This window comes from Peromyscus maniculatus, chromosome 3 (genome assembly GCF_049852395.1).
Source record: "Peromyscus maniculatus bairdii isolate BWxNUB_F1_BW_parent chromosome 3, HU_Pman_BW_mat_3.1, whole genome shotgun sequence".
Classification (NCBI taxonomy): domain Eukaryota; kingdom Metazoa; phylum Chordata; class Mammalia; order Rodentia; family Cricetidae; genus Peromyscus; species Peromyscus maniculatus.
The window spans coordinates 121,307,804-121,332,723 of record NC_134854.1 but is presented as its reverse complement, the minus strand read 5'-3'; the positions used below and the strand labels follow the sequence as shown (position 1 = coordinate 121,332,723).

Genomic DNA, 24,920 nt, shown 5'->3' with positions numbered 1-24,920 from the left:
AGTGTGTGAGATGAAGATGGGTGAGGGAACACACAAAGACATGTGTGTTCTCAAGCCACAGTAGAAGCTGTATGAGAATTGGGTCCCTGTTTGGCCTCGGCCCCTTTCTCTGTTCTCACTGAGAGGAATTGAGTTCACTGTATATCTCAAGTCCACACACATATATATATTAATCTATAATGCAGAGAAGGTATATGCATGTTTACTCTATCTGCAGCACGATATTTGGAAATGCTCTGGGCTATGTTGAATGTGTTTTATGACTGAAGAGTAAATGTGTGCAGTTTTCCTGGAAGAATCGCCTTTGAGGGCGCTGGGGACATTTTTAATGCAAGTTCGACTTACGGGTAGAACTTGTGGAGGCACCTCCATATTTTAACAGTAATCTCCTTCTTGGTGTAATTAATCGAAAATTAGTTTCTGAAAGTAAAAATTGGGTCAGAAATGGAGATTATTAAAATGTACAGTTGCAAAAGCCTGACCCTGTAAACCCCATTTATGCAACTGAGTTCCAGAATGCTTTTGAGTGGCTGATGACTCACGGATGCTTCTTCCTCTGGCTGGTTCAGTGTAGGCAAGAGGTTAGCCGATGAGGGGAAATTAAAACAATGTTGTACATTATATTGGTACCAGCCATGGAAAAGCCTATTTTGTATGCAAGGCAGCAATGGCGAGATATATGGAGAGCCCTAGGCTAAGTACAGAAGATAATTACATTTGGAGTTTTACTGAGTTAAGTCATTTACAGCTTCAAATAGTTGCAGAGAAAAATCAGCCCAAACACACTTAAACTTTTTGTTGTGACTTTTCAGGATAGAAAGGATTTTTAGAAAAAAAAAATTAGTTATCATCTTATATGACAAATTACAATTTTGGTAGAATACTTTTTCCTCATAAGTTATCTTCTTGAGCTCGTTAATATTTCCTATTCAGACAGCAAATATAAACTTACTGAAAATGGTGAGATGTTTGTACAAGGTTAGAGCATGCCATAAAGTCAGTCTTTGGAAGCATATTTAACTCGAGCATATCTATAGAGAAGAAAAGTGAATAGTAGGATCAACCCACTCCCCACATTTATATAAAACTCAGACCTGGCAAAAGTGGATTCCACCAAATAGAGACTTTACCTCTTCCTGCCTGCAAGGTCTATGTATTTATTGGTGGTAGTATTTTCAAAATAATGCATGTCTCCAGATTGATTTATTTGCTATGAGATTAAATTCCTCTGATGGGCATGAATAAGTTGTCTTAGTTTGCCCAGGTAGGTCTTTCTGTCTGTCTGCATGGTTGATCGTGGACCACTGTTAATTACTAGGGAACACAGAGAACAGGGAATCTACTTTATCAGTTATTTCTCACTCTCCACAGAAGAAGGTCAGGAGAATGGGCAGAGTGAACCATCCGTCGTCCAGGCTATTATCTCCTGGCAGCTCCTCTGATGATTTTTGGTGGGTGTGGCCTAGGACTAGACATGTAGAAGAGGAATACTGGACTCTTTGCAGGTTTCGTGTGTTCTGAGATTACAGCCTTCAGCCTTGATCAAACCAAAGGCAGGTTTTTCAGGGGTGAGAGAAAACAAAGATGATTTGGCTGGAAGTTAGCCAACCTATGTGGTGGATCCCTCCCTGGGATGCCGTAGTGTTCTGATGGACAGTGGCTGTCAGTCAGCCACAGTGTTCTGATGGACAGTTGCTGTCAGATGGTTCTGTGGATCCCATTTCTTCTCAGCTTAAGAGCTGATATAACTGATGCATGGAGCTTGGTAGGAGTTAGCAAACTGTAGATACTGGGCATGACCTCATAGTCTGAGAAAGGTGGTTAAGTGGTTGGGGGAAAAGAGAGAGAGATGTTTCATGAGAGGTGGAAATTGCATGAAACTCACATTCTATTGTTTGTACATTACATTATATGGAGATACAGATAGGCCAAAGCCCATTTACTGATACTGTGTGGTTGTTTTGTACTCCACAGAAATAGAAGCTGGTCACTGCACAAGAAACCCCTGTGGGCTACAAAGCTGAAAACATTTACCACTTGGTTGTTATAGAAGTATGCCAAACAACCCCTGGCCATAGGGACGAGAAATTTCATTATATTATTAGTCGTCTCTCGTTCCCCCGGGTGTCTATGTTCTGCCTTCCCCTCCATACGCCTCCTTAGCCATAGCGGGTAAAACCTCCAGTCCCACACCAGTCAGCCCGCCATTCCAGCGGCTTCCTAAGGCAAGCGCTTGCCCACCTTGGCCTCCGGGATACCCATTCATTTCTTCATCTTCTTACGGAGCTAGGACCTTTCTGGAGGCTCTATGAAGTGGTATGGAGATGGGAGTAGTTTGGAGTGGCTAAAGCTGCCCTCCTGTTCCTTATATTCTACAGGGAAACTTGGACTATAAAATAGATGACAAGTGGAAGGCTAGACAGTGAGTGGCTCACCAGTTAAGAGCTCTTAATGGCTCTTGCAAAGGACCAGGATTCCCAGTATCCACTCGGTGGCTCCTAACTGTCTGTAACTCCAGTTGCAGGGGATCTGACATACTCTTATAGCCTCTTTAGGCACCTGCACGCATGGTGCACATAAACTCACATAACACACACACACACACACACACACCCTCACACACACACAAATTATAAATAAAATAAATAAATCTTCCAAAACTGTAGATGAGCTAGGCATGGTGGTATACAACTTTAATGCCAGCACTCAGGAGACAGAGGCAGTTAAATCTTTGAGAGTTCAAAGCCAGCCTGGTTTACATAGGGAATTCTAATCCAGCCAGGGCTACATAGTAATACCCTGTCTCAAAAAACAAACAACAACAGGAAAAACCATCTCACAGATAACAAGTGGGACTGCCATTGGCTAGCTAGTTGACCCATGTTCTTCACAGCAGCAGAACTTTACTCAAAAGATGATGCCAGTGCTGGAAAGGGACCAGCTAAAACCAGATGTTATGCATCTGTTATTGCTCAGTCAGACAGCCTAACAAAAGATGTTCATAGTTGCTAGCCTGTCCTGTTTCTGTGGTGCTGGGGATTGAACCCAGGGCTCTGCAGATGCAAGTCAAGTGTTCTACCACTGAGCTACATCCCCGGCCTGAGTTTTTATGCTCAAACCCTTTCCCTGAGAATTCAGAACTCTTCTGAAGACCAGATGAAAGAGTTCTGATTGCAAGCCTAGCAACTTTGGGAGCTTTGAGATGAGCAATGTGATTCAAGTTGGAGCTCTCGTTGGCTTCCCGTTTCTTTAAAGTTCAGCATCCCCGTGTGTGTGTGTGTGTGTGTGTGTGTGTGTGTGTGTGTGTGTGTGTGTGTGTGTGTGTGTGTGTGTGTTGCCATTGCATATATCTGCGTTATAAGTGTACTACTTTTTATTACGTTGCGTTTTGATTCAGGAGACAAGTTCCCACTATACAGTCCAAGCTGTCCCTGAACTCGCTGCAATCTGACTGCCTCAGCCTCCTGAGTGTGTTGGGATTACAGGCATGCCTCACAGCTCTCACTCAACCTGGGAATGTCCACTTTCATTTACTTAACTCCAAATCATGATGTCCAGAGAACCAGAGGCAGTGGGGGCAGGCAGGGACCTGCAGACTTGGCCTGGGACAGCCTCTCTGTTGCTAGTCCCCGTGCCCATGATTTCCCACTCTCAGCCACAGCCCAGGGTAGTCCCTGCTCTAGAAGAAGTGTACTGCACAGCACTAGTCCAAGGAATTGCTTCTTTTCACGTAAGACATTTCTTTCCCAGTCCAGGGAACTCTTAGTTTCTCAAAGTTTATTATAAAATCGATAGTTATTAAAGCGTAAACTTAGGAAGTATTTGTAGCACAGTAGCAAGGTTAGTTCAAACAGTTAAGATTTAAACAATCCCCCCCCCCCAAAAAAAAATGATGCTGTATTAGGCTCACACGTCTCCCATAACCTGCCAACTAACTCACGGGCTTTATGTTGGCAACGGCAGAGGCCACTCCTTTGTCCCCCATTTCACATGGGCTCACCCTGGATCTTAGCATGTGCATGGGTGATGATTCCTTACATCTAAATGAGTGGATAATAAAGACTACAGGATGACTAGGAGGATGAGTCAAATCCAGAAGGAACCGAGGCTGGCAGAGGCCCCTTGAGTGCTGCTCTGTGTACCTGTATGGTACCGTCGGTCTGTAGTGGACCCAGAACAGAAGATCCTCGTGTCTCTGCTCCATCTCTCACAGCTCTCTGAAGAGCTTAACCACTGGTTAGCCTCAAGAGGCAATGGCTAGCGCTGTTTCCCTTCTTAATGCCGTCTCCACTGCAACCAGATGGAAAAACCCATGAGGTTCTCTCACCACCACTGTACATGAGAGCTTCCCCGTCACCGTGGAGGTAAAATATGACTGGATTCACAAAGCCCGCATTTTCGCCAACATATCAATTACAAAGCAAGGGCGGTGTGTATCTTGGAGTTCATAATGAGTGTTTTCTTAGCAGTGCAGGGAAGGTGGGTCAATTCTACTCCAAGTTTGCCCTTGTCCTGGTCTCATGGAGAGGCAAAGAGAGTCAAAAAGATCTCTGAGTTGATGATCTGAGATTTTGGACATTTCTTTCCTTGTTTCACTCCTTAAGAGCCAGTTAGAATGTCTTTCCCATGGAGTTCCTAAGGGTCAACACCAGCTATTACTTAGGAGCCAACCTGTATGAACTCTGGGAGGTCATATGCACAGATGTAATGTTTCATAGCAAGAGAGGCGTGGACCACAGAAGTCATTTGGGTCAAGGGCTTTTTTTTTTTAAGGTCAGAAGGTACATTTTCATTATTCCATCTGTTAAATGTTCTCTTTGGATGGATTTTTGTGGGGGGGGGATATATAAAAGGATGAGATGGAATTGCAGGGGTAAAAGTTATGGCCTTGCATACATCATAAAATATATAAACTTCCCTCCACCCTGCCCCTCCCAGGACCGAGGGACCCAGGTGCAGGAACTAGTAATGTGTTAAAAGTAAGGATAGCTTACCCCACATGATACAGGCAGGAGAGTCAAGAAACACAGGATGCCTCTCGGAGGGCTCGGGACCCACTGGCTGCCAGTGTGAGCTGAGTGTGTGTACATTCTCTACTATTTCAACTGGGTGAACCCAGCTGGTGACGTGCATATCAGTTTGTTCAGCTCTTAAGCTGTAGATGAGATAACACACAAAAATGTACAGTGCACAGGACATAATTCCATGTTAGGAGAAGGAATTACTTAAAATTACAGGCTAAAAAGACGCCCATTTGTATCGACCTCTCTTAGGAAGATGAGAATGGCGTGGGTGCCATCTTCTGGGGTCAGAGAACAGAAAAGCCACTAGGTAGGCGGTGATAGCACACACCTTTAATCCTGGCATTCCAGAGATAGAAATCCCTCTGGATCTCTGTGAGTTCAAGGCCACATTGGAAATAGCCAAGCATGGTGACACGCCTTTAATCCCAGAAAGCCAGCCTTTAATCCCAGGGAGTGGTGGTAGAAAGTAGAAAGATAAGTCATAAGACATCGCCACGTTATCCACTTTTCATCCTCTCCAGTAGATTATGTCCTCCGGAGATGATGTGTTTTCATTGTGTACCATAGGGATGTGTTTCGGGACAGATTTCCTCCAGCCCCTCGAATCTTTTAGACTGACCATGAAAGAAGGTGAGGGCTGAGGGTGTAGGTCAGTTGGCGGAGTGTTAGAGTCACATGCATTGAGCCTTGGGTTCAATTGCAGAGCGTGCGTGCTTGTGTATACACACACACACACACACACACACACACACACACACACACACACACACACAGAGCAAGCAGGCAGGTAGAAGGAAAAGGGGCGACTGAACCGAGTCCATCAGCCCCTGTTTGAAAGGCTGGGCCTAGAGGAGAGTGTCAGTAATTAGATTTCATGCACACTGCCCTACTTCCCATGTATTAACTGTACCGAAGCCCTGGATGGGAGTGAGCAAGGGGTCCGTGCCCTAGAGCGGCAGGGAAGGAAGTCTAGCATGCCTCTAGTGCTGTAGCAAGCACTCCGAGTTTCCTGTGCAGGGGACAGTGGCAGAGGCTGTTAACAAGGAGGTTCCAGGTCAAGGCAGCCACTTGAGAATGTGCCCAGATTGTATAGAGGAGATGGAGAGAAAAAAAAATACAATTCTTTTTTTCAAAATGAATCTAGCTGATCTCCACCAAGTAGAGTGACCAGCCATCCCAGCCTGCCCCCCTAGGTTTGAGGAAATTCCCAGGACCTAGGATTTCCAGTTTAAAAGCTGGGACTGCTGTGGGAGGGATCATCCATTGTTCTGTGTCCTGCTTATACATAGCTCAGAGGGGGTCTGGAACATCTCTTAGATGACCGTTGGCCTCCTCATATACGAGTCACTGTCCCTGAGGCTTTGCACCCACAATTTATCAAATCCCTCCGTTAAGAACTGTTGCCCACTTCCCCTGATCCTCGTCCATTTTTATGTAAGGAATGGAAATCAGTCTGTGGGGTGTATCTACTAGGCATGCTTATTGTAATGCTTCTCCATGGTCCTTTGAAGGTGATACTCTGTCTGTAGGAATTGTAGCCATCATTGACATCTAAGAGTCAAAGATACCATGTTCATTTCCCACCCACCAGATAAGGACACTGAGTTGCTTAGAGCAGTGGTTCTCAGCCTTCCCAATGCTGCAACCCTTTAATACAGTTCCTTGTATAGTGGTGACCCCCAACCATAAAATTATTTTCATTGCTACTTCCTAACTGTAACTTTGCTACTGTTATGAATTGTAATGTAAATATCTGATATTTGGGATGGTCTTAGGCAACACCCATGAAAGCGTCCTCTCAGGTTGAGAACCACTAGCTTAAACCATCAAGTTAATCTGTTTCAGGCTAGTGGTGAATGGTAGAAAAAGCCCACCTCCCCACTCCAGGCTGATCACCATTTAATTGGTGGTGCTACCTACCTGCAGTATAGCCCGGAGTCTCTTCCTTTGCCCATAGGGTTCCGAGCTTACACATTCCGGAGCCAGCTGCTAGATTTAACATTTGGCTATGACACTATGTTCCTTGCCTGCCTCCTAGAGCTCCTTCCCAAGGCATCCTGCCCAGTGACTCAGGAACCAATGGGGAGTTGGATAACTTGGCCACACTGGGAACTACAAGCTCTCCAAAAGTGTCAGCTGAGAGAAAAGTGCCCAGGTTTCGGTAGCAGGGGGAGACATTAATCCTAACACAAATTAATTACAGTATGGGCTTTGCATGTGATTACCCCACCATTAGCGGGGCTATTTGTAATCACACCGGCTTCCTAGACTTCAGCAAATATATTATCTGTAATGTGTCCCCCTTTGGCCCTTCCTAACCACTTTTGTGGTCGTGCTCAGGACATCTCCTCATAGCAGCAGCCCCACAGAACCTCTTGCCTCTCCTGAGCAAGCTCAGAGAGTCAGAGACAGCAAAGGCCGAGCATTAGAGCATTGCTGTGACCTCCTGTGGCCGGGGCTTTGAGGCTGGAGCCAGAGAAAGGGAGAGGGAGCGAGCATTTGGGTTTCTCACTTCCACGTCCTTCTTTGAAAACCAAGACACTGATTTTTTTCATAATTTTAAATCCTGCCTAAGTCTGCAAGCATTAGGATTCCGAGACTATGACTGACTATTAGTATGTGTCTGCTTTAAATGTCAAGAGAGTCTTTAATAACAACATGTGAGGAATGTTAAGATGATGAAGGAACACAATAAAAGTAGGGAAATTCTTGAGTTGGGGTGAAATGAACTGTGGGTCACCCACCAGCTGAACATGGCAGTTGATGGTTGGGAAATCTTCACCAGTTTGTCCCAGTGCTGAATTCAGAAGGCGTGTGAATGTCTGCGGACTGGGTACAGCGTTTCCACTTGGTAGCTGATCAGGTTGGTGGAAGAGTTGGAGTTGCCTTCCTTCCCTCCAGAGACTCCTGTTCAGGGTGTGTGGGTTTGATTTCTGACACCTTATTCCATTTTGCTCTGATCGTGTGCAGTTAAGGGAGCAGTGTAACTGGGTGCTGTCTGTCAAAGTGAGGTTTGTCTGTCGGGTCTTTGCTGCATAAAAGCTTGCTCTGAAAGGGGGATAGTCCCGTTTGAAGTCCATGGAAGACCGGGGTCACCAGACTCCTTTGCTTTTACGTGCACTCTTGTGGCCCTTCAAAAGCCCAGACTTCCTGTGTCCTCTCTTGAGAGGTGCCTTAGCAGGCTTCATTGAAACCTCAGAGTTTAGTGGTGGTCTCCTTGGGGACATCTCAGTCCCTCCTGCTCCTCGGGTGGGTCACCTGCCGCCACTGTCCATCCCACTCCTGTGTCAGTGGTGTCCTAAGTCAGGGCGAGGAGTGGTAGAGGGGAAGACATTTGTCATTCGGGGAAGGTCCCAGCGGAGTCAGTCCCTTTGGGTCAAGTTAGAGCCAGCATTATAAAGCAGGATTCCGGCCTTACTTCTGTCCTTTCTTGGCGCTGTGGCCTTACAGGTGTCCATCCTGTGTGCCTCAGTTTCCCCAACTACAGTACATAAGTCAAGGGGACCCAGAGCCACAGTGATCTTTATTTCTGTCCAAGCAAGTAAATGGCTCACACCTTCCCCTCATCGGTCCCTAATAACTGGAGCACATTTACGTATTTCCCCTCACTCATTTCAGTGGAGCTGCCAGATTGCCCTGAAAATAGTCCCCCTGACAGCAGGCAGAAGGGAGATGGTGAGGGAACCCCCAACTCTGCTCCCTTTCCCTGACAAAAGCATGCGCTGGATCTCCCTGGGGTTCGTCTGTGCAGACATTGAGTGGTGGAATGCCTTGTCTTTGGCATTTGTCGGTGGTCTTGGAGCAGTGCACGAGTTCTTAGCTTCCACACCTTGTCTAAAACCCAACTTGAGGCCTGGATAATAGAAGAGAGGGTGACCGATACCATCCAGCGGAGACAAATCAGTTGCCCAGGGCTGAGGGCGAGATACAGTCAGGCCCAGCGATAAATCTATCAGAGTTAGACATCATCTTCCCTGTGCTGTCTGCCCTGTTCTAGTCTTAAAAAACGGAGGCTTATTTCTCTCCCCACCCAGACTCACAGCTGACTCTGTTACACCCCATTATGTGGATCCTGATTCCAAAGATATACCCAGCCAATGTAGACTAGACTGATTTAATTTCTTCTTTAAAAAAAAAAAACTGCAGCAGGTATTTTTAACCTCCGTGAAGCATTCATTAGTCGCTGCACCGAGCTTGCTCTGTACAGAACTCATGTTCAGAACAACCCAAAGGGTTCCGAGATGAGGAATCCGTATTTAGAAGAAAAAAATGAAATGCTCGCGAGGATTACAGAATGTGCTCAGAGGCCAGGATTTGAACACAGCACAGTAGGATAGCGTGTCCAATCTCTCCTTCCATTCTGCTGTCTTTCAAGAGAGCTGGTGTACAGCCCAGCTCCTTCCAGTGACCCACTGGCCTGCCCGTATAGCACCTACTGGGGAAGCTTTTGAGAACCAGTCTCTTTGGACATCACAACATATTTTATTTTTTAATTTGTCAGCCAGATGGCTAGTTGTCTTTGGACAGTTTCTCAACCCCCTTTTCTTGGCTTTTCATGGACTCCCGAGGGAAGAGGGTGTACTAAGGCCGTATTCCCTACCATAAGATGTCCGTATCCTCACATGATGTAATGAAGCAATGCTGGAAAAGTTGGTGGCACTGAGGGGGTTGTGGGATGTGTTCCCAGGGGCAGTAAACTTCAGGGTGTGTGTGTGGCCCTGCAAACGCACACATTGTCCTTGCCCTTGTCTGTTGGAAGGTCAGGCTCGGGGTAAGGAGAGGATCTTGCCTGGTGCCGGGGCTTTAGGGTTTTTTTTTTTAACTCCTTTTACCATCCTTATTCCTTGTAATTGCTACATCAGAGATGTTTACCCCTAAATTAAGTCACAATTAATATGCAGCAGCCTCTTGGGTAAATACCACCTTTCACCCTTTAATTTGTGTTGTTCGGCATGGGCAGTGTACTTACCTCATGTTTTGAGAAAGAGTGGTATGCATGGCTAAATTCCTTTCTGCCCCGTGAGAGTTTTCAAAACAAACTTAAAACCAACAACAACAACAACAAAGACATTTTCAGAGGAGTTTAGTTTTAGTATAAAAAACAAAAACAAACAAACAAAAAGGCAACAACAATAGAAAAACAAACCTTTACGGCACTTAACATAAAAAAAGGAATAACCATAGAAAAATGCTGCTCCCAACATTTGAAATGTTTTGTCTGAGCCGCTCTGAAACCCCAAATTCCTTTGGCGTTATGTGTTTAGAGAGTCTTAGTTTGGCAGCACAGTAATGCTCCAAAGAACGGGATGGTAACATAAAGCCCACCCTAAGATGGCGTCATTTTCATTTCCTGTTTGTTGAAAGATAAATGCTAACACTGGAAGGCTTTCTCCACACACACACACCCCACTTCTTCTTCTTCTTAATTTATTCCTCCCTGAACCACAAGGGAATAAAAAGAAATAAAAACTCAAGTGTGATATGGCTGTTGACTGAGCCAGCCAGTGGGGAAGAGGCAGACGCGTGTCTTCTTTTGCCATTGCTCCTGGCCCCCTTTCTCTGTCTTCCCCTGACTCCTGAGCCCCGACCTCCTGTCTCCCCACCACCAGAAATAACTTGGTTAAAAATGTGAAGTGGGTTTAATTTTGGCATAATTTTAGACTAAAAAAAAAAAACCTTACTTCCTAAAGATTTAAAACTATGAGGTATTAAAAGAATAGGTTCCCTACCCTGCTTCTGAGGCATTGTTTTGGACAAACTATCTGTGAAACTTTGGAAGATGCACACACTAGTGCAAAAATATTCCTCCCCTTCCCGAGTCTACATTGTCTCTTCATGCTGCATCTGTTTCCTCGACTTCACTTTATTTTTGGAGTCCATATTAGACACTACTTATCTAAAAGTCTTCACTAGAGGTCCTTGCCCCACCTCTCTTGTGATATAACCAAGTTACAACTATATCAAAATGGTCCAAAACCAGCATAAAGGTTATAGCATCTAATGAATAGCGACTTTTCCACTCTGCCTATCCAGTTAGAAACATCTGTGACATCAGAAGGTAACTTTTCATGGAATGAAGACACTGGGATTATTAAGAGAACATCTATCTAGTGGGTACTCAGATATTGAACCCCTGGAACAGGGAACTTACTGTTCACCTAATAATGGGAACCCTCAGTCCTGGTAGCCTCGTTCCTCCCAGCCATTGTCACCTGCCAGCCCCTGTAAGATAGACTCAGCCAGCTTTCCACAAGTGTATCCAGGTGTCCATGAGTTTGTCCACAAGCACAACAGATGAGTTTATGAGTGTGAGCTAGCTGCTCATCTTCCCGTGGCCTCCTCATGAATCAGCTTGGCTAATGGGCATGATTCATGCTTGCCTTTGAGCTGTCCATGTTCCCTGGGACTCTGTGGTGCCAGCAGGTCTAGAATGTCCCAGTTAAAGACTAATGCACCTTGTGTTGGGAAATCTCACATCAACACCTCCGGTTCCTCAGACTTTGGCAGGGGTCCTGTAGATTTCAAATGATGAAGTAATAAAAATGATTCTATCATGTGCTGTAGTTAGTTGGGATATGCATAGTTGGAGGTATTTGAAAGAGTCACACATCTCTATTCAAAGACATAACAAAGCCTTTTCTTCCCATTAGCTTGCAAAAGACAAAGAGCGCCTGCAAGCCATGATGACCCACCTGCATGTGAAGTCTACAGAACCCAAAGCTGCCCCTCAGCCCGTAAGTACTGGTCCCCACCTGGGGGAATGGCACCATAAACTAGTGGTATTCCTTCTCTGCATCCCACCTCAAGCACTGGGAGAATAGCTCCAGAGGGCAGCTGGGAGTTCCAAGCCCTCCTTCACCTGACTCTTTCTGGCTTTTCATGGAGAAGACAGGCAGGATGCTAGGCATCTGGGAGAGACCCAGGATGAGACAGACATGGTATCCATCCCCGGTTTTTAGAAGTTGGCTTTGCTTGTCGTATTTCCTTGTACTGGGCCTTAAAGTTGAGATCTAGGTAGGCATATGAGACCTAAAGCAAACATCCTGCCTTGAACCTTGTTTTGTTGGTTTGTTTGTTTGTTTGTTTTTAAACCGTAAACTGATCTCATCAGCATTGGTATCACTCACATGCATTTCTGGAAGTCTCCTAGTGGCTCTAGCTGATTATTCAAAATGGAGGCCATGCCTTGGTGCCTGATTTTAAGATTTGTAAAATTTAAAGGTACGCTGACTTTATTTGATTTTGCTGGGAGTCCCTATGTGAAAATTAATTGAGCGTTGACAATCTATAGTTAGTAGCAGCAATTTTAATCAACATGCAATGATGCAGCATAATGGCAAAGTATTGGTTTATCTGTTTTGACGGATTTTTTTTCTATAAATAAAGCAAACATACACCCCTATATGTATGATGTATGGTGATAGAAATAAAACGGAGTCAGACTATTAACCCAGCAAATATGGTAGCCTGCCAAGATGCAGTTGGCAGACAGAATTAATGTCTGAAGCAGAACACATTACTGAGATACAGGACATAAAATCATTAAACACTCCACGCATCCATTTTTACTGAGAAAGAGTCCTAGCTTCCATGTATCTCACAGTAAATGGCTGCAGGATAGGATGGGTAAGCTACCAAAAAGGAAAGGATGGGGAAAGAGCCAGACCATCCGAAGCTGCTCTTCATCTCTTCTTTTCAGATGACTGTTGGGAAGAATTAACGCTACCCTGAAATGGTGGCATGACCGGTGGCAAAGGGGAGTGATTGCCCTGGACCTGTCTGGAGATCCTCAGTGGTTTTTAGTGAAGTGCTTCCTTCAGATTGAAGACGCTAAGTCTTCACACATAGCAACAGGGATAGACAGGTTGTCCCCATCTCCCTCCATGAATTAAAAACAGCCATGATAGAGTCATGATTGAATGTAACACTCTGGCAATAGGCTCATTTTGGATCAAGGCAGAGGAGGAATCCATGTAAAGAGATGGAACAACAGAGTCCATTTGGGGTCCTCAGTGGGTAATGGGGCCTGGGACTAGCCCTGAGCACCATGTATATAAGCCCACATGGGCACATGAGGACCCTTGATGCGCTGTCTCCCTGTGGATCTGTGCTAAGTAGCCAATAAACAAGAGAAGCAGCTAGGGGTGAGGGAATGAACAGGGAAGGAAGGTTTGTCTTGATTAGTATTGAAAAAAAAATGTTTTACATTCTAGAAAATTATAACTTTGAAGGGGACCTCCTACTAAATTTATTTTTAACTGCTCTATTGAAAATTCTCTACCACTAGTCAACATTATCTCTTAGAAGCTCAGCACAGTATTTCTTTATTAAAAGAAATAGGCACGAATATTTTTGACTGAAAAATTAATAGCTTTTGAATTCATACACAGCAGGTTTTCTTTTGCAAAGAAGTCCAATATCGCTGCACAGCACTTCTATAACCATTTATTTAGCGTCCAAGTCAAACCTTTGACAGCTAGAGCGGTGCTACAAGCCAGTATAAAGAACTCCAAGATGTAAACCAACAATAGCCTGTCTGTGTGAGGTTTGCCATTGTCAAATACATAGATTGTTTGGATTAGTTTATGTAAATGTACTGTTGTATTACCCTTTGGAAAAAAATCACATTTGTGTATGAAAAGTGGTTCCCCTCACAGGCAGCATTATAAATTCCTTATCCTTTAACTTACATGTAAGAACTAAAAATTGGTGCCTGACACGTAGATATTGTGTGACACTCTGTTGTCGGAGTGAACCTGCCTCCTTTTCATTTATTGGAAAATAGAAAATTTTATTATAGATACCATCTTATAAATCAGGAATTATTAAAATATGTATAGGTGAGGCATTGGAAAATTAATTATAAAAGATAGACGTGTAATGTTTTGCATAAATTTTCACTTCCTTGCCAAAAGAAAAGAAAGAAAGGAAAAAAAAAGCCCATGCATATTTCAGACCCCTTGATGATTTCAACTTTAGGGACTCAGAGCTATCTGGTGACTGATCCTAACATTCAAAATATTCCCTCCAGCCTGTAATTAATTTATTCCACCCTAAATAATAGAATGAATGGCTGGTGAGCATTTGAATGAGCATCCTTCTAGAATCCACTGAGTTTCATATCTAACCATAGATGGGGACTTCCACATTACAACCATGCCAGTGAGTTTATGAAGTTGTTTCTTTTTCCATTTCTGTTTAAAAGGAACTTGGTGTTTATTTTAAAATTCTTAGTCACTAAGTGATAGAATGCTCAGCTGTAAATGTTGCCCTTCGCTAAATGTCATTTGGGTGCTAAGTGGCTTTTGTAGCCAGTGGTCCACCATGTCCTCAGTTCCTCCCATCCGAGAGCTGCCAACACGTTCTCAGGTGGTTCTTGCATCAGCTCAGAGGTGTGTTTTCTGGATCCCAGCATGGGGCACATCTTTAGGTTTGGATAGTGACAAAATGTGCACATTCCCAGAACAGTGCCCAAGGGTGTAGACAAGGCTCTGACAAGGTTCACCCACAATGGGCTGCAAATGTATGGCTGATGGGAACAGTATATCCCCAGCCTCGGGTCTTGCTGACTCCTTGGGTAGCATGTCTTCTGATGGCCATCACATCTCTTTTCTCAGAGTTGGAATTCCTGAATGTAGAAATCAAGCCATTCCATCAAGGGATAATTACTTGGCCACAGTGACATACTGAATATGGTCAAACAAGAAAGACCTGTACTTGCCAGAGAGGTGTTTGGAGTCTTGTGAACAAGCTACCAAATAATTGCATGCATATATCCACACATATGTATACACATACCCATACACACATAGATTATTTGTTGCATAGAGAATGCTGTATGTGACTGGGAAAAGTGACCTGAGGAAACGATGTGTCGTTTGAAACCTAAGAGCTGCATAGAATTCTCTAGAAGGAAAGAGGTCAGCTTCCCAGCTCTTGCCTCTGGGGAGGAGTGGCTACACGGATGTGTGTGTGTGAGGACGGGGGCTGGGAGAGGAACATGTATGATGAGGGTCAGAATGCCGGAAGGGGAGGAATCACCAACCTCAGAATTCAGCTGTCAGCTGAGCCGGGCCCTGCTTGAAAAGGCCTCGCTAGCATCTAGCCAGTTCTAGCAGTTAGGTACCAAGAGAGAAAAGACTCTTGTTGACATATGTTTACAATAGCCAAATTTGTTGTAGTTTAAGATTTAAAAGTTCTTCTGTTTCCCACGGAAAGAGAAGTAACAGCAGAAAGGGAGAAAATAGTCTGATCTTCCTTTGTTCCAAACCCGGTTCCATTCCCGGAGTGAACAGCACAATGTCGCGTCTATACTTAACTCCATGCAGAATTGGCGAAGATGTAACTGAACACAGAAGGACAACAAAAGGAAACATGTCTGTGTTAGGACTTTCTTCAGTTGTCAGTGACTTCTTACAGAGCCACTTTGCTACGCTGGTGTTAGGAGTGTAAACCCCACTTCATGATGGGGAGGGGGAAGAACTTTGCTTTGCGGATCCCTGCACTCGGGAGAACTACTCCCCAGGCCTGGAGAAACCACATTCTTTGAGATTTTGGTGGGCAAGTAATTGCAGCACAGGTATTGGAGCCTACTTCATGAAAAATTCGTAAGACACTTTTAGAATGAAATGCAGCCCGAGAGATTTTCCTCTTTGTGCATTGACTCTAACTCTAGCAATTAGGGCTGTTTTGAAATAGTTTTTTTAGCTCCTTTGAAAACAGAGGGGTCCCTCCATCCCCTTGAAAAAAAGAGCCTGTGAACTTCAAGGAACGGGTGACCAGGTGTGGGCTGCAGGGGCCTTGGAGCAGTCATGTTGGCCACTCACAAAGAGGGACTGGACTCTGCAATCCGGCGCACAAAAGCTGTTCTATAGACTGCTTTTTGTTAAGTCCCCTTCCGCACCTCAGCTCAGGTTTGTTGTTCCTGTCCCTGCCAGGACTGCCACCCTCTGAGTCTCTAGAATAAGCCAGGCTCCCACCAGAGCGCAGAGTCCTCTCCAAAGGCCTCCCCCCTACCACCCACTGCCTGCCCTCTGTCCATGGAGTCTGAACTTGGTGATTCATGCCTACAAAGGCAGCCTCCAGCCTCAGAACATTGCAGGTGAGGGCAGGACCCGAGCCTCTCAGCCCATCCAGGCCGCAGCAGAGAAACCAGTTGGGTGAGCCCCAAGTCCCTCCTGTGAAGTGCTGGTCTCTGGTGTTTTGGTTTCAGGTTTTTCTTTTGTTCTCAGAATCTGTTTTCATGAGAAGCAAGAGCACAAACAAAAACAAAAGATGAGTTCTTGTGGGAATACTCCCTAACAAGTCTGCTTCTGCCTGGGGTTTGCATCAGCGGTTTGTTTATTTTTTATTTTTTTAAGTGTGAGTGACTCACCATCCTTACACTTGAGGGGAGCGTGCTATGGAAAAACTAAAGATTGATTTTTGTTTTTAGAAAGGACAAAGTACAATATTGGGTAGCTGATGGTTGGGACAGTTTCAACAGTAGACGCTTCCAGGAAAGCCCTTTGGTAACCAAACTGAGGTAAAAGTCAAGACTTGATAGCACGGTTGTTTGTATTTTTATTTAAAAGCTAAAAGCCTGCAGCAACTTTAAGTGACATAAGAATTTAGCTTCTGGCCAGAGTTTGAAAGAGATTATCTTTGCTGAAATCATCCCTTCAGTGGCAACTTGCCATGGAGAAAAATATCTGCGTTACTAGCTTTTCTAAACATAGCAACCTCTTCTTAAATAGCAAACGAACACAATGAGAAAAATGGGCTTTCCATCAGGGAAAGAAACCCTCCCAGTCCAATCCCTTCCTGCTCCATGCCCTGGAAAAAAAAAATTCTCTTTTAAACCCTTACCTACACTTAGAAACATGGAACACCAAAGCTTTCCTTTTTCCTTGATGATTGTCTAAAGATTTAATAATTGACAATTAAGATGCATATTTCAAGATAACAGCGAAAAACCCACATCACTGTTCCTGATTTGCTCTTTTATCTGTGTGTATGTGTGCCTCTGTGTGCGTGTTCCTGATTTGTTTTCTCTCTCTCTCTCTCTCTCTCTCTCTCTCTCTCTCTCTCTCTCTCCCCCCCCCTCATGTGTGTGCGTGTGTGTGTGTGTGTGTGTGTGTGTGTGTGTGTGCGCGCGCGCGCGCGCGTACAGAGGTCAGAGGTCGATGTTCCATGTCTTTCTCAACTTCTTTTTTTGAGACAGGATCTCTCACTGAGCCTGGAACACTTGACTCAACTAGGTTGACTGGCCAACAGGCACCAGGGATCCTCCTGTCTCTGTCTTCCTAGGGCTGGCATTATAACCATCATACCTGTGTGTGCTATGGAGGTGAACTCAGGTCTGCATCCTTGAGCAAGCCCTTCCCTGACTGAGACACACACACACACACACACACACACACACACACACACACACACACACACACACCCAGTGCCCCACTTTGCTCTTCTAAGCTTGTGGTAGCTCATTATTATTTTGTTTTCAATGTTTTGGGTAGAATTCTTCATTGTAAGAGCAGGTTTTATGTGAACACGGTGTGTTTTGAATCCTTCCTGATACCCCTCTCCTTTTCTTGGAAAGATGGCTTCTCCTCGAGACACACATGTGATCACTAGACAGAAGTTTAAAAGTTGAGAAGCTTGCCCAGCAGCTGCCAGGGTTGTGTCTCATTAACTTGGTGGTCCACCCTTCTGATGGTCTTGCATGGCAGAGCTCCCTCTGTTTGGAGTCCCCAGCTTTCTGTTCTTCCCTCACAGGCTACAGTCATGTTTAATTTAGAATCCAGGCTCCTTTGGCAAATTAGCAATTAGAACAATTTTGTGGGAATATGTATATGTGTCATTAGTGTTTCTGCAAATTAATAGCAAGGGCAGAGGTCAGGCAGAAATTTTCCACTTGACTGAAGCCCTTCCATTGAGACTTGGCACTTGGGTTTGGAATGGCCGCAGCTGCTCCCAGACACCCTTTTCCTCTAGGAACTGTCTTTTAATTAGTTTACCTCATAGCCATCATTACAAATATTACTGTCTCCCCTCCCTGAAATAAAATTACTGTTTCTACAAAATATTCCAGCGACATTGTGCACCACTGCACATTGATGGTGGGGTCAGTCGAATACACCATTTAATCATTAGATCACCTCCATCCGCATCTCCTAATTAGAGTCCTTACAATACATTTTTATCTGGTAATTAGCTGAGATTGGCTGCTTCCTCTGTGGCTTATTAGAGACAGCCCAGCAGTGGGTGTGAATCATGGTGTCATTTGTCAAGCCTGGTAAACCTCTGACTTTGAGCTCAGTGTTTATTTCCAGTTCCTACCTACATTCAAAAGCATCCAGAAAATCCAGCCTGCATTACCCTCTTCCTGGACTGGGCGAGCCTGGGGGGATCTATCTTTTCACTGTTGCTGTCTCCAGTAGAACTGGTCCAAGTATTGAGCCCCTTGTCAAAGCTGCCAGAGTCGAATCTATGCACATCTGATGGCATGTCTCTGTGTGGGGGTTCATCAGTTCTTTTAAGATCTGGGCACTCAAAAAGATGGGCTTGTACCTGTTGAATGGTGATATAGGACTTGCTGCACTTTCTCACAAACTGGAAGGAATCATGTGGACTCTCATGTTCAACATCATTGTCGTTGTTTGTTTGAGAAAGTCGGGCTGTATAGGGTAATGTTCTTAGGCTAAAAGGAGAAGTCAAGAAGTAGGGTGAGGCCTCAGAGTTGTTGTCTGGGTTTTTTGTCTGCTTTCGTCATTAAGCTCCCCAAGGACAGAAGTGATGTGGTTTAGTCCTACTTTCAGGCCTTTAGAAGTTCTTGGCAATATTTATTGTCATTTGTAAGCAAGAGTAAAAGCTGTTCGTGGAAGCTCTCCCAAAAGCAAACATAACAGAGAATAGGAAAGGCCATAGCGTTGATGTGAGACATGAGCTGAGCATTAAGTAGAGGGTACAGAGGCTGTAGAGCCAGACAAGGATATGGTTTGACTTGGGGTCTGGGGAAGGATATGGGCAAGCTTCTCTTTCGTTCTCTATAAAACCCGAGCAATTTGTAGAGGCATGTGAATGAAATGAAACCTCTCAGGGCAAGAGTTTCAGGGCATGTATTTTTGTAAATGATACCCATGGCTTTCCGAAGTCTCTTCATGTTTAGGCTTTACAGCAGCCGAATGATGTATTTGGGTTCTTTAGACACTAATTTTCTTGACATACACACACCCCTTTGGCTGATGCTAATACATACAGTTCCTGGACTTGGGCACTTGTTAAGGCTTGAGGGAAAGAAGAGGTCATTCGGCCTTTGCTCTTCTCCATTGGCATCTTGCTCCGCCCTGTCCCTGGCCTCTGCTCTGAACTCTTAGCACTTGGTTTGCCAATGTGTGTCATGGTCACCTTTCTAGCACCATTGGGAAGGCAGCTTACCACACTGCCCCCGGTTGCTGAAGGACAGCAAGTGTCTGCTCTCTCCCCAGTTTGCTGTTCTTAGGTACTGGGGGCTTGTGGTATGCTGAGTCAGTATTTCAGACTGAGAATAGGAAAGCAGAGCTGAAAGCTCACAGCCCACTGTTTAGCTCGGGGCACTAAATTTGGGTTTTTCTGTTACTGTTCCTTTCATGATAGCAGCTCGTTCCTTTTTCTTTCTTCCCTTGGAAGTTAGTGCACAGGGGAGATTTTCGTGGTCTCTTTCATTCCTAGTGTGTGAATTAAGATTGAGTCTTCCCAATACACTGGAGCAAAGGACACACCTTCAATACCATCCATAAATAATACTTGTGTTTAATGTTGAAACTGACAATGACAAAATAGACATTACGGTGACTGATTTGAAATGTGGTGTGATAAAGTGTTGCCAAGTAAGAGTGTACTTTGTAGAAGTTTCTTGGGTTTGGGAGAGGTCCTCTTGAGTATTTGATACCTGCACCACCATGATGAAAAACACTAGGTTCTTATGCATTTTCAAACTCTTCCTGTCCCAGCCAGTTTTGGAGAAGGCTCATCCCTCCCAGGCGTGTAAGAATCATAAGAAAGGACATAGTGGAATAGAAGGAAAAAGGCTACTCACAAATGCTGCTCTGCACTGCTTCAGATAAGACTCACTTCCATAGCTGGACTGTTTAAAACTTTAAAAAGCAACCAAGTGCTACAACTTCATAGGCATAGACGTGGGCCTCCTGAGTAAGTGCCACTGTTGAGCAGGAGCCACAGGTCCATCACGCACAGTCCCGCGGTCTGTTCAGTTTCACGATGGACTCGAGTCTCGTCACTTCTTGCCGGTCTCTGGAGGCTCAGAGCCCTAAGTGGCCACTCAGTCAATCTGTTGCAATTTTAGGAGGGAAAAGAAATCGGGCGACGACAGAGCTTTCCAGTTGTGGTGGTACATTGCTGAGCATCACACAGAACGAGCCAGCTTTACACCACTGTGGCCCAGCTGGTGTTCCTTCAGTCCCCATCCTCCATGTCATGCAAAGGAGAATACCTTTCTTTAATTGGAAGTGAATCCTCTGTAAACACACCAATGTAGAGAGGTAACCCTTGCCAGGTGTCCGCCCATCTTTCCTGTGGGACAGAGAGGCTTTCTTGGTTGCGTGAGTTTCTGTTGTTGTTTAGCTTGTTTGGGTTTTGCTTTTCTCAAGTCCTTCTAACCAATACTGTTCTCCTCACAGTTGAATCTGGTATCAAGTGTCACCCTCTCCAAGTCCGCATCGGAGGCTTCTCCACAGAGCTTACCTCATACTCCAACGACCCCAACGGCCCCGTTAACTCCCGTCACCCAAGGCCCCTCTGTCATCACCACCACCAGCATGCACACGGTGGGACCGATCCGCAGGCGGTACTCAGACAAATACAACGTGCCCATTTCTTCAGGTAGCCGCCCTCTCTTTGCCAGGGGCAGCATGGGGGATCTGCAGTTCGTGTTGATGAGCCCCTTTTTAAAAAGTGATCATTAATAGGACGGTGATTCTTATATATTTAGCAGATATTGCGCAGAACCAAGAATTTTATAAGAACGCGGAAGTTAGACCACCATTTACATATGCATCTTTAATTAGGCAGGTAAGTAAATAACACAGACCATGAAATGCTATCGAAAGGTGTACGTGGGTATATTATATTGATGAAGTAGGTTTAAAACCACTTAGTATGCAAGCATGCTAAAACCTTTTCTATAAGGTTTTTTAAAACTGCAATATATAACATAATTGCTTTTGATTAAGTATTACAATACGATGTGATTATTAGGGAATTCATTTCACACAACAGTGAGAATGAGGCTGTTTAAAGATGGCAAGTCAATTATCACAAAGCTACAGTAATCTCTGATCCCTAGAATTAATCTGAGCTCTAAATAATTACTGAGCTTTAATCAGCTAGTGAAATGTTTTGCATTTCTCTTTGATTCTGCTTTATGAATGACTAATAAATTAATATTTCTGTACGGAAACAGAAATAAAAACTCCAAACAATTAGATAATTCCATTTCGAGTTTTGCTATTGAACTGTTTAAATACAACCATTAATCTTCGATCATTTTTGTGAAACCTGTCTGAGGAATTTGCTCCAGATTCCAGTTTGTTTGGGTTTTTATTTATTTATTTTTTCTACATTCTCATGAACAGTCAAATGCTTCTGCCAGCTGGGTCATCAATTACCTTCTTTGGATCCTTTTTTCTTGCTTCGCAGGCCATTCTCGAATCTCCCGAAAAGCAGCTAACACTAAACGAAATCTATAACTGGTTCACACGAATGTTTGCTTACTTCCGACGCAATGCAGCCACGTGGAAGGTAGGCTTTGCAGACTTGCATTTGACCTTGATAGAACACAGGTTCTAATGGAGCAAATTCAGTTACTGGGCGGCGAGAATATTCCATCTGCACTGGGAGCGTGCCAGGGAGAAGGGTTTTGTTGTGGGTGAAATGCTCAAATGGAAGAGGCAGTCCTCCTCCCCTGCCCCCTGCAAGAGAGGTGTGGATAGGTCAGCTGGAGAATTCTTGGTTAGGGAAAGGAGATGACACTGTGGCCCTGAGCTCTGAGGTTGGCCTGACTGCTTACACAAGCCACATGTCATTCACTAGAAGGTAATTTTCAGTCATTTACAGGGGTGCGTTTAAGAACCCAGAGACACAGCCAAACTGAGTAAGATCCTTCAGTGGTTAGATCGTAGCTCATCAACCCCACAGGTAGAGGGACCTATGCAACCCATGCACTCCCAGTAAAAAGGGTGATTGCTGAAGAATGCAAGGATTCCCGTTCAGGGGCTCATGGTTACCCTGAGGAAGAAAGGTATTTTCACAACTATGTAGTATGACACCATTTGCCATGGAACAGGTCAAATTCCACAGCTCCGCTAGATAACCCGCTGAAATGCTTGGAGTCTCCTCTAGGTTCAGTGGTATTTAGTCCGTATGTTCCATTAAGCCTTCCTGGGTAGGCATGGAGGTGCATGCCAATAATCCAGCATTCGAGAAGTGTGAAGACTTGAGAGTTCAAGGCCAGGCTGGGCTGCACAAATAGCCTTCACATCGTTCTTCAGCTTCCTACTTTTAATTTATTACTCTCTGCCAAGTAGATCTTTTTAGTACCACCTAGTATTTAGGCTTTGTCCATATCCGTAATTTCAACAGGTGCTATTATAGGATACAACTTCCTTAATTTAATAGGAAGAAACCTGTTTTGGTTTTCTCGAATTCTATAAGAAAATGAGTTTAGGCACAGAATTAATTCAATAGCCACATGGGGGCTGACGGGAAACTGATCTTAGCCTCTTTCCCAGCCTGCCTCAGGAGATAAAATACAAAGGCTCTTTAGCTACAAATCTTTTAAAAATTTAAGAAGTAGAAGCGTGAAGTAGGCATTTTCTTCAAATTGCTTTTTATAAATACCAAATGATCACATTTAAAAATAATTGCCAGTTGTGACTATGAATTTCAACTTACATCTCACTTTTTCGGCTTTGCAAAGCCAAGACAGAAGTGTCACTAATATAGTCTTACAGAAGTCCCCAATGACTCATCAATACAGATCATTTTCTCTCTGTGTCCTTACTGGGACAATGATCTAAAGGCCAAAATACAACAATGTCATTCGTCTTGTCTTAGTCTTTAAAAAAAAAAAAAAGCTCTTGATTTTTTCGTTCCTTTCTGTTTTAATATATAGCCCTCAAAATCATACAGTCATTCTTTTATCAGAAATGGCCCCTGGGGTCTTTCAGTTTTCGTGCATTTTGATGCGTAGGTAAGATTTCGAGCAGTGACGGATGCTGCCTTGTTCCCCGGTTCCCCGGCTGTCTCTCGCATGTGTGTCCATGTGCGATTTTGAAAGGAAACTGGCTTTATTTACTTCTGTCTCCTCCACGCAGTAGGAGGAAATAATTCCCCATGAAATGTAAAGAAGAAGTTATTTCCTTAAAATAGGTTACATTTACATTTACGTTTTGTTGTTAAGGAACTCATCACAAAGTTTTTCAATCAAGGATATTGATTAGTCATGTTGGTATCACGAATCTACTTCCAGCTGTACTCACACGCCCGCTCCCCCCCCCATCTCCTTCCATGGATCCCACTGGTGCACACATCATCACATTCGTAATAAAATCTGTCCTGTTATCCTCCCAGTACTGTATCACAGAGAAGAGTAACTTTTAGGTAACCTGAATCCTCTTAGTCACCAATTATCATTGTCCAGAAATCTGAAAGACCTCTCAGAGTTTCAAGATTTGCCACCAAGAGAGCAAATTACTGTAGGAGAAGAGTGTAGCTTGTCTGAACAATAGCAATGCCGGGATTAAATGAGGGCTTCTGTATAAGGTGCCCAAAGCTCAGTAGATGTGTCAGCTTCCTCTGCCCGCACGGAGCCACTTATTCTCTATGAGAAAAGCTGATACAAGTCCATCATGCAGTCTGGATCAGGAAGTCAGCCAGGCAGGACTGAAGTGTATCCAGTTTGGTTATCTCGTCAGGGTTGTGGATTTTCCTGGAAACAGGAGACTTGGAAAGCTCTTCACACTTGAATTGAGAACATCCTTTTTGTTAGATGTGAAGGATCCCACTTAGCAAGGGCCAACAATGACTTTTAAATGTAGAAACCCAACTGCAAAAACATCATCATTTTGCCATTGAGAGTCCTACTTGAATGTTCTTGGCATTTGCTCAATTACTTAAAATGGTTCCTATGAGTAATTACCCATGTTCATACACACTCTGGAAGGTAAGGCTTAGGTTTGATGGTCGAGACTGATCCCTTGTGCTGAGGTTGCCCCCAATCATCTTGGCTGCACACAGTGGCGGTACTCTCAGTGGTAAAATCCTGTTTAGAACTTCCCTTAATAAAGCCTAGGCATGGTTTCTAAGCCAGGTGTTGCTGTGTATTTAAGAGTGTTCACTTTTCATGATTTAAAAATAAATACCCTTCTATGAATCCCACATAGATGTGTCTGTAAAGAATAGTTTTTATACTTTATACAGCTCCTGATTTTGACATCGTTGGGGCTTGCATGCATATTTACCAATATATCTTCTGGTCACATGGTACCAGAAATTAGGCTTCAATGCCAGAATACCATTCATTCATAATTTGGGGTTTTTTTCCCCTCAGAAAAGACACTCAAAAGAAGGTCTTCCACAGGGAGGGGTGGGGGAGAGGGTGGTGGTGGCTACAGCTCTGGGCGATGATTTTACAGATTGGGGGTGGGGGCTGAATGTACTGCTGTGGGTTTTTTTTTGAGTCTTTTCTTATAGAAAAAAAAACATGTCAATGTTCTCTCTTTTATACTTGCTGCAGAATGCAGTGCGTCATAATCTTAGTCTTCACAAGTGTTTTGTGCGAGTAGAGAACGTTAAAGGGGCAGTATGGACAGTGGATGAAGTAGAGTTCCAAAAACGGAGGCCACAAAAGATCAGCGG

At 44.2% G+C, this 24,920-nt stretch overlaps 1 protein-coding gene across 15 annotated transcripts in view; it reads left to right on the top strand.

Annotated features, from left to right (window-relative positions):
• Foxp1 (forkhead box P1) overlaps window positions 1-24,920 on the top strand; it is a 524,457-nt gene that overhangs the window by 483,109 nt on the left and 16,428 nt on the right. For 10 of the 15 annotated variants that reach the window (XM_015989405.3, XM_076567453.1, XM_076567450.1 and 7 more), the window contains 5 exons: window positions 11,675-11,758; window positions 20,684-20,885; window positions 20,995-21,074; window positions 21,702-21,803; window positions 24,799-24,920. In XM_015989405.3, coding sequence (XP_015844891.1) covers window positions 11,675-11,758; window positions 20,684-20,885; window positions 20,995-21,074; window positions 21,702-21,803; window positions 24,799-24,920 — 590 coding nt within the window. The remainder of the gene's footprint in view (window positions 1-11,674; window positions 11,759-20,683; window positions 20,886-20,994; window positions 21,075-21,701; window positions 21,804-24,798) is intronic. The other 5 variants (XM_076567455.1, XM_076567454.1, XM_076567458.1 and 2 more) reach the window with 2 other exon arrangements.